The following is a 12842-nucleotide window of genomic DNA, read 5'->3' on the forward strand; positions in this document are numbered from 1 at the left end:
GGCAGGATTGGATGCTTCCATGTATTCATTTCGGTTTAATGAAGGCGCATTCCTCAGAGGAGAAATATTTACATTCAGCTTCCCAGGTGGTCACCTTCGCCCAGATGACACACAAACAGGCAGCCCCCCGCTCCCTTTTCCAATCCAAGGCTCTTTAGAGGGCTCGGGAGGAGGGGAGACAGCGGAGGGGGGGCTGCTGGGGGAGCAGAATAGAGAAGGGAACAAAATGCTAATAAATCAGCCAGCCAGCCCTTTTCCCCTCCCCTCAGTGGAGTCAATGGAAAGTGTCATTTCACATGCTAATCCCCCTCCGATCTCTTTACAACACCTTTTCCGAAAAGTGTTTGGGAAAAGTCCTTGTGGCCCGTTTACAGCTCCCCGCCGCTTCAGATTCCTTCTTGTCTAAGGCCGCGGCCCCGGTGTGGGTCTCTCCCTCCAGCAGGGCTCCTTACAAAAAACATCTCAACAAAGACTTTGGAGTTCATCAGCCTCCCACTGAAATTCACAGCTGCTGAACAAACTAATCCCCTCTCTCGGCCTTTCTTCCTTTCAATGGGTTCTTGGCTTCAAAGACACTTTGGGAAAGGACTTTGTGGGGACTCACACTGCTCCCTCAATAGAAGTTAGTGCAAGCATTATCTTCAGAGCAAGTGGCTTTACAAACAAATACTGCCTAACAATCTCTGCCCCTCCAACTCCCCCAAACACACACAAGCCTAGCCTGCAGACATGATGTTATCTGCCACAGGATTAGAGCTCTGTTCTCCGTGCCCAGGGATCCTTTCCTGCTGCCCCTTCCCCCCCAAATTCTTTGTCAACCCAAAGGCCTTCCCACCCAGCTGAAAATACTTTCTGCGGCGCCCGGGTGCTGTGAAGCCATGTGCCCACATGGGAAGGGGCACTGCTCACTGCCCTTAGACTGAGATGCTGCCAGCCAGCAGAGATGGTGCTATAAATGGAGGAGCACTTTCCAGCGGGGTTTGAAGGGTAATATAACACACCAGGGCTGCAGAGACAGGGCTTCTGCCACAAGCCTCTCCAAGACTCTGAAGCGAGTAATCTCACTTCCTCCCTCTGCTTGCTTTCACTACAAAATGCTTCAGGGATGGTGCTTACAGGGGTGAACTTGAGCAAAACAGAGAACAGAGGGGCAGGTGGGAAGGACTGCCATCAAAGGCAGGATAAACAGCCAGTCTCTACACAGTACCGGGTAGCAGTAGCTATACATGCTGGAGGAAATTAACAGCATATGTATCTGAGAAATATGTGGAAAATATGTGCTTATTTCTCAGCAGTAGAAGTGGCCTGCGTTAAAGAGGGCAAAGGCTGGACTGCACAGGGTACAACAACTGAATCCCGAAAGGCAGAATCTAAGAAATGCCAGGCTTAAGTGATCTCAGAGAATTAGGACTTCCCCTATACACTCATTAAGCAAATGTATGCCACCTGGGCTGTGTTATAACCCCATACTGATGCTGCACGAGTGTTACCTTTGAAAATCAACTTTGCTTGTCCCTGCTGGAGGACAGCTGTTAGGCCAGGCTGTTTGCTAACTGCTCCAGACCAAAAGCTCTTCCAAGAGTCCTTTACACTGGGTGTTTGCCTCTGCCAGCAGCAGAACTACAAAAGGCTTGTTTTCCTTGAATGCATGTGGTGTGTCCCTAACACCCAAAACTCATAAATCCCAGGCCCTTCCCAGCAACAGCCCTTCAAATTTTCACCATTCAAAGAATCTTTCCAAACCTTTGCTTCCTCTCAAATCCCCCAACCTTGGTCCGTGTAATACAGTCCTTCATATTTCAGAGTTTCATGTGTGCTGACTGGCAGGCTTGACCATACATACTAGTTAGCTGACAGAAAAAAAAAAAATTACATCAGAATTTCTTTCTTTTGTAAGAAGGAAGTTTGATTCCCCCACCTTTATCTCAGTATTATGTTTCAATTCAGCCCTTCTTACCTCCTTAAAAGATTAAATGAAATCAGCCAACAGATTCCTAAATTATTGACTGATGGTAAGAACTGATAATTCAAGGCTATAAATTTCCACACAGGTCCAATCCTTATCCTAGCTCAAGCTGCATGGCTTCAGTGGTGTAACATTTATTTCCAATGGCAGATGATGTCAGCAAGAGCTCTCTGTTTACTTACTGACTTACTTCCAACTCTTGATGTCAAGTCCAAAATCCCCAGCACTGCTGAGATTCCCCAAGAGAACCTGTGTTTGGGGGCCTTGTGTCTGATGCAGATGAACAGTCACAACTGATGCAGGTGATCTGGAGAAGATCAGTGCTCACTCTGACCCTGCAGCCTTACGGAGTGGGCAAGACCTGAGGCCTCACCACACCAGGATGGATGCTGCCCATAGCAACAGAGCCCAAAATCTGGTTTGCCCCACAGTTCTCAATTGCCCCCTCAGTGGGTGCCCATGCAGACTGAGGAAGTCCCATGCAACCAGAGGTGACCAGCCTATGAAAAAAAGCACACAAAACACAGCTTTTATTTCACTGTTCTGTAATTTCTCAGTGCATCAAACCGCAGCAATAGAAACAACACAGCAGCAACAAGGAGGCACTTTGACCTGGAAAGGAGAGAATGAGACATGTCCTCTTCCTCCCTTCTCTGATTCTCCTCCATCCTAAGTCGCATAGTAGACTAGGTTGATTCATGTATGTCACTGAACCGCAGGCCCATGATAGCATCATCACTCAAGAAGCAAGCAGAGCAAGTAGGGGCTGGCTGCATCCAAATCTTGGGAATAAGCCTTGCTCTCAGCTATGGATCAATGATTATGCTGCCTGGTTAGTAAGAAGGATGTTGACAGAGAAGGCAAGGAGAGAGGAAGAGAGGGAAATATACACACACAAAGATGTGCCCTAAAATCCTATCTGCTTTCCCAGACTTCTTTCTCAGAACAGATATGCTTCATTCATCTACTCCCAGAGGAACTGCCACAGTAATGACAAGTCTCAGCACAATCCATATCTTCAAGTCCTGACAGCATCACCTCCTGCAGCATGTTTCTACCACCATAGTGCCAAGGGGCCTTTGAGAACCACCTTTGCATGTATCTGCAACTGTAGGCAGTATGAATGCACCATACCTGTAGCAATGAGCTGTCTCTCCCTGCTCAAGTCTGGGCTGGTCAGGATAGCTCAAGGGAAAACTTTATGGGACTTAAAGAATCCCTGCTGCTCTTGAAGTCCCTAGGCCATCTCAAAAAACCTGAAGTAGGAAGCCTTTAGGTAACACCAGTGGGTAAAAATCCAGCTGTGCTAAAATAAAATAAGTGAAAAAGGCCAGGAGCCAGAAAGGACAGCTTTTAGCCCCAAGATAGGATGTGACCAGCTCTGGAGAGAAGTGCACAGAGCACAACCTGCCAACATTCCTGAATGAGAGTCCCAGGAACTGGAAAGGCAAATCATCCCTGGACCTGAAATACTATGGGCTTGAGTCTGCAGCTGATGGGGCAAACAATATAAAGGAAGGTGAATAGAGGGTAAACAGGAGACTTGACTTTTAAAAACAAGAGAGCTGGGTGAAGAAGAAAGAGAACTAAAGCTGGCCCGGAGAAGACTAGTAGTTAGCCCCATCTGTACCAGGATATGGGTGCAGAGGGGTGAAAGGGTGAGTCAAGGATGAGAATGAAGAGAAAGAAGGAGCCAGGGAGAGATCCTTGCTGCAGCCCAACAGAATGAGGACACACCATCCTAGATTCCCAAGGCAGCCCAGCTACCACTCAGGAAGTTTACCCTGCAGCAGGGAATAGAGCCTGAGGCTCTTCTGCGGTGCTGCTGCAGGTACCAGCCCTGTTTGTTTCCTGAAAAATAAAAAGCAACGTCAGCCTAGAAGGGAAGACGTTTCCCCCTTTGTGCTGGGGATATAGGGAAGAAGGACCTCTGTGCAACTTGGACAGCCTGAAATTGAGATCCCCGGGGCTGAAAAGTGGCCTCAGACTAGTAAGAAAGAAGAGGGAAAGAACAGTCTCCAGGAGCTGCAGGCACCAGTGGGCTGTCTGGAAAGTGGATGGGGCCAGGCATGCTGGCCTAGCACAATTCCAGGCACCGGCACAGACCTATTTCTCCAGAGTCAGAAGGAGAATCCACAACCTGCAGTGCATCAACAGGTGAGGTGATTCACCAGCTCTTGGTGTGCACTGTTTCAGCTGCTCCACACTTTACACATTCAGCTTGCCTGCTATGGTCATGAGGACTTTCAGGATGGGCATGAAACCAGACACCTCACTGAAACTGCTGCTGCTCACAACTTGGGTGTGAACCAGGAGACCTTGTGGATAGTTCTTAGCCTCAATGCATCGGGCAATTTCATGGAGACCCACGAGGATGTTTGGAGAGAGCTGTAGAGAAGAAGAAACGAGTCAGTATGTTCATGTTCAGCAATATAACTCATGTCTCTCTCCCTCCACACCCTTCTCAACCTTTCTCCACTTCATCTTCACCAAACAGCACCTATACAGTAAAGCACTGGCAGGAAGGATAGCTGCTTCTCCCCTTGCTTTCCCTTGGCAGACTACAACTGCCAGTTGGCATCAGCAACTGGCATCATCATCTTTGGAGTTTTCTGAGCAAGTTACACTATGTTCATACTTAACTACTCCCAACTGCTCCTTCCCATCTGCGATCAGTCTATGTGCCAGTATACTTCTTAAAGGGTAAAGGCACCTTGCAGATACATCGTCAGGTACCTTTTCCTTATGCTATGTCTGGGCCATAGTTAAGAAAGAAGATACAAGCCTGGCTGGATTCATGGTCATTATAAGGTCTGGTACTCCCCTTGTCTTCCAAGAGAATATGTGTTGGTTACACTGGTACAGATGCCAGGATCCACAACCCAGTGCCAAGGTGGGCTCAGGGACCCAGCTGGATGACAAGGAATAGTGGCATCTACTTACTGCCTGCTCTCGGAGCTTCTCATACAAACACTCCAGCCGCTGCAACGCATCCTCCAGCTTCCTTCGTGTTTTCTGAAGCAAAACAGGTATTACTTGTCTGCCAGAGCTTCCAAGCCACTTCTCCAGAGCCAAAGTACTCTCACTCAGTCCCTCCGTTCCTTTGTCTTTCCACAGCACCTTACAATTCAACTGCATCTCAGCCTCTGACAGCCAGGGTCTGTGATACAAGCCAGCCATACCCTCACTCTGCACATGTACATACATGTGCATATATACACATTCTCTCCCCAACACAGAAAGATGGATTGCCCCTTTTCCCATATCCCAGCCTAGGCATTCCCCCCTTCTGCCAGTACTTGCAGACCACAAGATAGATTGACTACTTCCAAAGTATGAGAAACATCCACTAGTTGACCCATGGGGTGTTCAGACAGCCTCACCCTGACTGACCCAAGAAAGAGCTTTTTCCTGGTCTCCTTAGGGAAAAGAAGGAATATCCTTCCCACCCTAGGTAACTACCAGGGAAAATGACTGCAGCTCTGATGAGACTGACCTCATTAACCCCATCTTGAATAATTCACTCCCAGGTAACTTATTCCACGAACACAAATGCCTGGCTCTGGGCACTGCTGGAATAGGCCTGGAAGCCACAGGAGCTCAGGTGCCTTGCACTGCTGTACAGAGTCAGCTATTCAGCCACCACCTGAGTCAAGTGCTTAAGCCCAAACCAACAGGCCTTTCTGTCCATAGTGGGAACCTTTAGATTATTCCCCAGAAATTGCTATGCTGCACTCTTAGAAAGCACAGAGCAAACACGCTGAAGATGCTGCTCTAATTGCCTGACTCTGGGATAGCATTCTGGGCTCAGTGTTCATAATAACAGCTATCAAACAGAGGTATTCTGGAAGGCTTCTTAGTGGCTCAAGCCCTGGGAAGACTTAGCAACCTAACACAATGTGCATACACTGTTTTTCTGCTTCCAGACAATCTGGCCTGACACATTCACCCAATGTGACATGTGCCAATAGCCTGTCAGGAACCAGGGTGGAGAATTACAGTTACTTGGACACAAAGATTGTTTGGCTTTCTCTTCCACCTGGGATATCTCAGCCTTTACCTCTAAGTTCTAAAGATAGCTGGTAATGCCAGCTCTGCAGGAACTATCTGCAGATGAAGCCAGTGAAGCTGAATTAGCTGACTAAATTCTTCTACTTTCCATGAATGAAAGAGCCAGGAGGATAGAATCATTGCTCCAAGAAGGCAATGAGAAACCGTGCATAAAAGTTAGAGAATGCCTCTCAGTTTCCAAAGATGAACAAGCCTTCAGCCTAAAGGAAGGAGGCAAATGGAGATTAACTTGATTATAGGGACTTTTCCTCTCTTTAGCCAACCAAAAGAAGGAAGCATCAGTCAAACATCCATAAGGGAAAAAAAGTCAAAGATCAGAGAAGGGAGGACTTACTGGATCAGTGGCAACAGCCGAGCAGCGTTGCACCAACCCTTCAAATGTAGCCTTCAAAGCCTGGTGCTCAGGGGGCAGCTCCTTCCTCTCAATGCTTTCCCCAGGTAGCTGGTGATACTGACAGAAAATAAGAGCAGCTGAATGAATGCAGCAGGAGCATTCAGAAAGGCTGGAGCAGGTAGATTCCCTTCTTCAAACTAGAGAACAGAAGGAATTTCACCCCTTCACAAACGCAGAGAATATCTGGAAGCACAGAGTTAGGTTATCATCTGCAGACAGTGATACAGCTCCAGGCCTCTATGGATTCTCAACTCCCAGCAGGATGACAGCCTACCTGTTCTCCCTTGCTCTTTCCCACCCATACCCAGGTGTCAATTTTCCAACCTGGCAACTTCTCTAATGCTCAGGCAGAGACACCTTGTAGGGGCTAGGGAGCAACATAAGCCCTCTGTAGCTGCCAAGTAGTAAGAACCTTAAAAACTGAGGTTTTTTTTCTACTTGACAAGATGCTGGCGCCTGGGGAATGTCCCCCCTTTCCCTGGTACCTGTAGGTTGCCTTCTTTGGGTGCTCCTGGGGGTGACTGGCCAGATTCTTGCAACCTGGATAGCTGAGGATGGATCCCTTGGGGTTCAGCAGGCAGGCCCATTACTGGAGCTGTGATGGGGGCCAGAGGAGTAAATTTCTCAGGCAACTGTCAGCAAAGAAAGGAAAGAAAAAAAACAATCAAGAAAACCAAGTCCAAGGAATAAGGGTTGGTTGATTCTGCACATAAAAATTCCAACATCCTTTCTAACTTGAAGAGTCATTAGTTCTCCAGATGATGAAAAAACACATCCCTGTTCTCTAAGCCCCCTGACTCAGAGAACGGGGCCTTTCCTCTTCCATGCTAGATGAACAGTCAAAGCGACAGCAAGAAAACCTCTCTGGAATAGTTCAATCAAACAGATCCGTTACCCCTGAGAGCACTGGTCCTCAGAAAGCTGCTTGGTCTCTGCAACGGCACGAGTCCTGAATGTAGAGATTAGCAGCAGTAAAGTGTCCAACTGAGCAAGTACTGGGGAAAATCCCACGACATGGGGGGAGATTCCTCTTGCAAACACTTCATCGTGCCCCTGCTAAGCCAGAGAGTCATGACAGATTCTCTCCAACAGGGCTAGATCAAAAGGAGATGGCTTTAACAAGAGGCTAATCCTGTTGTAGTGAGCACAGCCTGAAGCAGGTTCCCAGCTATGCTGCCAGAAAAAAGGGCGAGAAGTCTGTTCCAAGCTAAAGAAGAGGAGTGGGGGGTGGGAAGTATGCCAAAGAAGCTTCTCATCACACCTGCCAGCAGACAGCAGTGACAGAAATGGGGTACTGAGAGCATTTGTTGCAGAAGAGCTCAGCTCACCGGCCCTCCAGTGCAATCATGACAAGGCAGAGAGCTGCACAACCAACACAGCAGGCAGCTCACAACTACACCTGTGCCAACTTCTCTCAGCACAAGTGCCTCATAACTTGGTATCAGCATCTGAGGAAAATCACTGCTGGTCCCACTGTACTGAGGGAAAATGCTGCCCCTAGCTGTCAGGTGTGAAGAGAATGTGACCTCCTCAGCCACTATCAAAAAAAAAAATGTGGAGGCAAGGGCATAAAATTAAATCTGTATTTTAAACAACAAATTACTGTAGGCAGCCTGGGAAGTACTGACAGAGGATGCAACATTAGAGCTGATAACCATGTTACAAAACAGGCACCCTGCAGAACAGCATGTGACTTCGGATGGCAAAGAGTCAAGATTACTTAGACTCCAGTCCTAGCCATGCATGCAATGCAGACGCAGACAGAGCAATAGTGATACAGACCTGCAGAGTTTGACAGCCAGCATTTATGGGAATGTATCTGTTACATGGAACTCCCTGGCAAGGAGCACATATTGTAGCTAAAAATTTACCTTTTTCTTTTGAAGGCCTCCTCTTCCAGTAGGCGAATCACTCCAAGATTCCTGAGCTGCCAGGACAGAGGACAAGACACAAACCTCAGACTGTGAGAAGCTGGCTGCAGCAACAATTCATGGTTGCTTGCACAGTTTAGAACTTCCTTCAGAAGGCCCTTTGGCTCCAGTTCCCTTGCACCTTTAGACTGTTTCAGCTGAGAAATTTCAAACCTAGCTCACAGGCCCATGAGATGCTCTTGTTTCCCCTTCCCTTTCTTAATTTAATTCTCAGTATCCAAGTGTGTGGACAGCCTTTATGAGGTGATATCTGATCAGACTCAACTGGCACACACCTACTCCCACACAGGAAACTTTTTTAAACTACCTGAAGCTTTCTGGATGCTTTATAAGCTGGAGAAGTCAGCGTCAGAGTCAGGCCTGAACCCTGGTGGGGACCTGCAAAAGTGTGCACCTCAGGTTTCAGGAAATTCTTGGGGTTCCCCAGAGAATCTGGCACTGTGATAGCACAGTAAGACCTCTGCTACAGGTGAGAGGGCTTCTCACCAGCACTCACAGGAATGCTCCTGGTGGCAGTCCAAAGTGATACAGGCTGTTCTGATAAAGGCAGAAAGATTTCAGGGTGGATTGCCTCCCAAAATCATATTCAGAACCAAAGCTTAGCAAAATTTGCTTACTGCCAAATAGAAGGGAATAGACTTAACCAGTAAATGCTTTGGAAGCAGAGAGGTGTCTCAGCAGATGTTTCTGTGGTAGTCTAACCTCACTCCAGGTAATTTAAAATCCATCAGACAACACGACATCAAAAGACTTGCATCCACTCTTCATTCTGCAAAGGTCAAATTGTAACTACCTTGTCTGCTGCTGCCCTGTAAAGGCACCTGCACCTGCATCTTTAGACAAAACCCCAGTATTAATAACTGCAAGTCCACGAGACAGGAATAACCTGTGAGAAAACAGAATAATTCTAAGGGGGAAATATCAGAATTGCTGGAGCTCAGAGCTACACTTAATGAGCTAGTGATCCTTTAAAAATCACAGGGGAACTGAGCTTTAAAAATCACAGGGGAAAGATGGAAAAGGTGCTTCATTATTTTAATTACCTTTATTATTAAAATTCTGGCAGCCTCTTTTTGCCCTCCCTTTTCCCATGATTTCAAGACTCGCTCTCTGATGAGTTTGGATCAGAAGTTTAATTAAGTTGGCACCTATTTCTAGCTTGGGGATTCTGTGCCCTAGAACTTTGCTGGCCCCCACTGAGTCTGTGGCCTAGCAGTCCTTGGCACTATTCCAACCCAGTGGCACTCTGTATCCTCACTGGAAACAGCTATTTAAATTATACTCTTTAAGACAGGCACTTAATCATCAGACATGAGAGACAAGAGACCCTGGTGCATTTTGCTGGGGTGAAATCCCATCTTCTCTATACTACTTCTGAACTAGGATTTCTCACCATCCCTGAAAGGAGTGCCCCATGGCAGCAGTCTCCAGCAATGCCTGTCCCAGAAAAAAACAAGACCATCAGAGGCTGGAATCAGGGATTATCCTGGCTGGAAAGAAGATGAGCCAAAATGTTGTTGTCCTTCACCCTGCCCCTGACGATCTCAGGAACCTGGGATTTCTACAAGTGGAAGTGTCTGTTCATTGTGTTAGTAATAATGCTCACGAGCTGTAGACACTATATTCAGGAATTTCCAAAGCAAGCAATTTTGGCCAGTCAGACTGAGTGATTTTACAGTCCCTTTTTACATTAAGAAAAATACAAATCAAATCCTGAACAATAGCAGGCAAGAAAGCACTCTCAAGGAAGCCAGTTTGCCCTGCTGAACCAAGCATGCCATACATTGCCATTAAAAACTGGGGGTAAATGCTGCCAAGGAGAAGGGAATTTCTCAGTAGTGAATTCCTGAAGGGCATCTTCAGCCTGAGGAAATGCTTGAGATCATTGCCATGGAATCATCTTCCCTTAACAAGGAGAAACGGAGGTATTTTGTTTCTCTGCTGAAGGAGCAACTCCCTCTCTGGAGTCCCATTCCACACAGCCAGACTGGGGGTATAAGTGCCTATAAGTACTTGGATTTCCTAAATAAAGCTGTGAGATTTGTGCCTGGTAGATGGTCCCACCAAAGAGCAGCAATCACTGCAGTCACAGACCACAAAGACATTGAGCCTTACCCCACTGACAATGTAGATTAGAAAATCAATACCTTCCAACACCAATGAATCCCAAGGAGAGAAATCAGTACAAAGTATCAGTCAGAAAACCCCTTGGGTCCACATTTTCCCCAAAGGTCAAACTAAGATTCAAAGTCAAACCTCACCCTTTAACTAAAGCCAAAAGGAATTTCCAGTTCCCCTTGGAAGAGAGCCCCCAAATTCTGCTTGGGAAGCTCTAGTTCACCGCTGCTTCTGCTAGGACTCCACCTCTTCCAAACCACAGGGTGAAAGCACAAGCGAAACCATGCACAAGGCTGGGAGAGATGAGTTACAACCACTGGCCTAGAGAACTAAGATAGGAAAACTGTCTGCTTCCCTGTCCTGCTGGCCCAGGAACTGCCTGAAAAGACAGAGACTGAAAATGGTCTAATGCCTCCAGAACTGGAGGAAAATAGAGAAGGAAGAAGCGGGAGACCCTATTTTCTGTACTCAAACTCATGAGTAACAGCATAGTACTTTTATTTCCCTTCCAGTATCACCAGCTGTCACTTATTAGGCCTCAGGACAGGTATGTTCCCTACTCCACCTGTACAGCTCCCCAGGCATGCAAGAAAACCACAAACAGCAGTGAGCATGCATACACATCAAAACATGCATTTCACTGGAAGCAGCAACACTGCCTGCCACACAGGTCTGGAGGTTTCTCTGGGTACTACCTGCATGATCCGTGTGGGGGTCTAGCCAAGGGAAGAAACCTGAAAATCAAGGCAGGGTGGAAAAGGCATGATCACCAACAGCTTTCATTCAATGAGTAATTTCACTGGACTACTATGCCAAAAAGCTTTTCAGGAAGGACTTTGTCCAGCTGTAACTTGGAGCCTTTGGTGTGTAGTCCCCATAGATTTCACACAGTGGGATTTGCTATCCTTGGTTAAACACAGGTCAGCAAAGGACTTAAGGTGAAGGCAAACATCATAGCCTCTGTTCCTTCACTCTCAGCATATGTGTGGCTTGGAGAAGCATCTGCTAAAAATCTATGGATTGTCAGCCTTGCTGTTAGGGATCTCCACAGCCTGGCTAAGCCTGTTCCTTGAGACAGCAAACAGAGGATTAATAAACACCAGATATTCTGGGAAACAGAAGGAATGCCCATCCACAGGAAATTAGGTCCAACAACACTTTCTACTCATCATGCTAGCAATGACTTCAAACAAGATAGAATTCAAACTTTAGACCCAGAGGGGTCTAAAACACTGCAGAGAAGAATCCAGAAATGATTCCCAGACAAGCCCTTTATGACAACAGGAAGAAAATGGGAGCACTAGAGCAGAGACAGAGGAATTTAATCCTGAAGCTAAATAAAGGGTATGTCAGACAGGGAAGCTCTCCCACCGTTTCAAATACACTTCTCATATAAGTTGCATAAGCAAGGGCGAGATGAGCAAACCTTCCACCAGGTGTTCCACTGGAACCACCACCCTTTCCATCAGAACAGATGCCTTTGGAGAAGATGACTATTCAGGGTGCACTGAGGACCTGAAGAGACATCATCTTGCAACCACAACCTGGGAAAAAGAACAACTAAGCAGGCTGAATGAAACTGTCACCACTGCTGTGATTCACCATTACAACAGACTCAGCACTTTTGTGCCTGTCAGATTTGCCTCAGCACTATATCCAGCCTTCATGGACACACACCAGATCTCAGAAGATCCATGTCCATTATGTACTGCGAACCCCACCTGGCCTTGTCCTGGATGCACAAGCCACACAAGCAGTACTTACCTGTGGGAGGAGGAGGAGGAATGGCTGCTGGCAGAGGTTTAGTAGATGGAGCTCCAGGACCTCCCTGAGGATAACCCATGTTCATGGGGCAATTGAAAGGTGCTGAAGAGAAGTCTAGAGGAGACTGGTTTGCCACAGGGAGAGGACAAGCTGCAGGAAGCTGAGATGATGGGACTGAGGCTGGAGTGAAGAGGGCAGGTCTGGGTGGTGGAACACCAGGAGATGTCATGGGCATGGACTGTGCTGGCAGAGAGGGCTGGCTGGAGAAGGGAGCAGGACCAACAGGTCTGACTCCCACTGGTCCAAATGGCTGAGACTGTGACACAGCTACAGACAACAGAGAGAGTGTATCAGCACCACTTGTTTCATGTGCAAATTACTCATGACACTATCCTTCTTGGTAGTAAGCCTTTTCTTCAAGCCATACCTTTAATATACGTGTTGCTCCTAGCCCAGGCTACATCAAACTGCCACCAATGCAGCTGTGGCTTTTCTACCCCTATATATGCTTAGTATCAACACACATGCAGCAACAGTTACTACAACTAGATATGTCAGAAACACCGAGAAGCCTCTTAGACAGTTGACTTGTTCTTTG

General features: G+C 47.1%; 1 protein-coding gene across 1 annotated transcript in view; it reads right to left on the reverse strand.

Annotated features, from left to right (window-relative positions):
- Positions 1-2538: 2538 nt before the first annotated feature.
- Positions 2539-12842, reverse strand: part of SEC31B (SEC31 homolog B, COPII coat complex component) — a 36568-nt gene continuing 26264 nt past the window's right edge. Inside the window, exons 21-26 of the mRNA XM_062496840.1 lie at positions 12245-12571; positions 8303-8358; positions 6917-7063; positions 6372-6488; positions 4910-4981; positions 2539-4354 (exon numbers count right to left, since the gene is read on the reverse strand). Coding sequence (XP_062352824.1) covers positions 4175-4354; positions 4910-4981; positions 6372-6488; positions 6917-7063; positions 8303-8358; positions 12245-12571 — 899 coding nt within the window. The 3' untranslated portion in view covers positions 2539-4174. The remainder of the gene's footprint in view (positions 4355-4909; positions 4982-6371; positions 6489-6916; positions 7064-8302; positions 8359-12244; positions 12572-12842) is intronic.

Source organism: Cinclus cinclus, chromosome 7 (assembly GCF_963662255.1).
Source record: "Cinclus cinclus chromosome 7, bCinCin1.1, whole genome shotgun sequence".
Taxonomy (NCBI): Eukaryota; Metazoa; Chordata; class Aves; order Passeriformes; family Cinclidae; genus Cinclus; species Cinclus cinclus.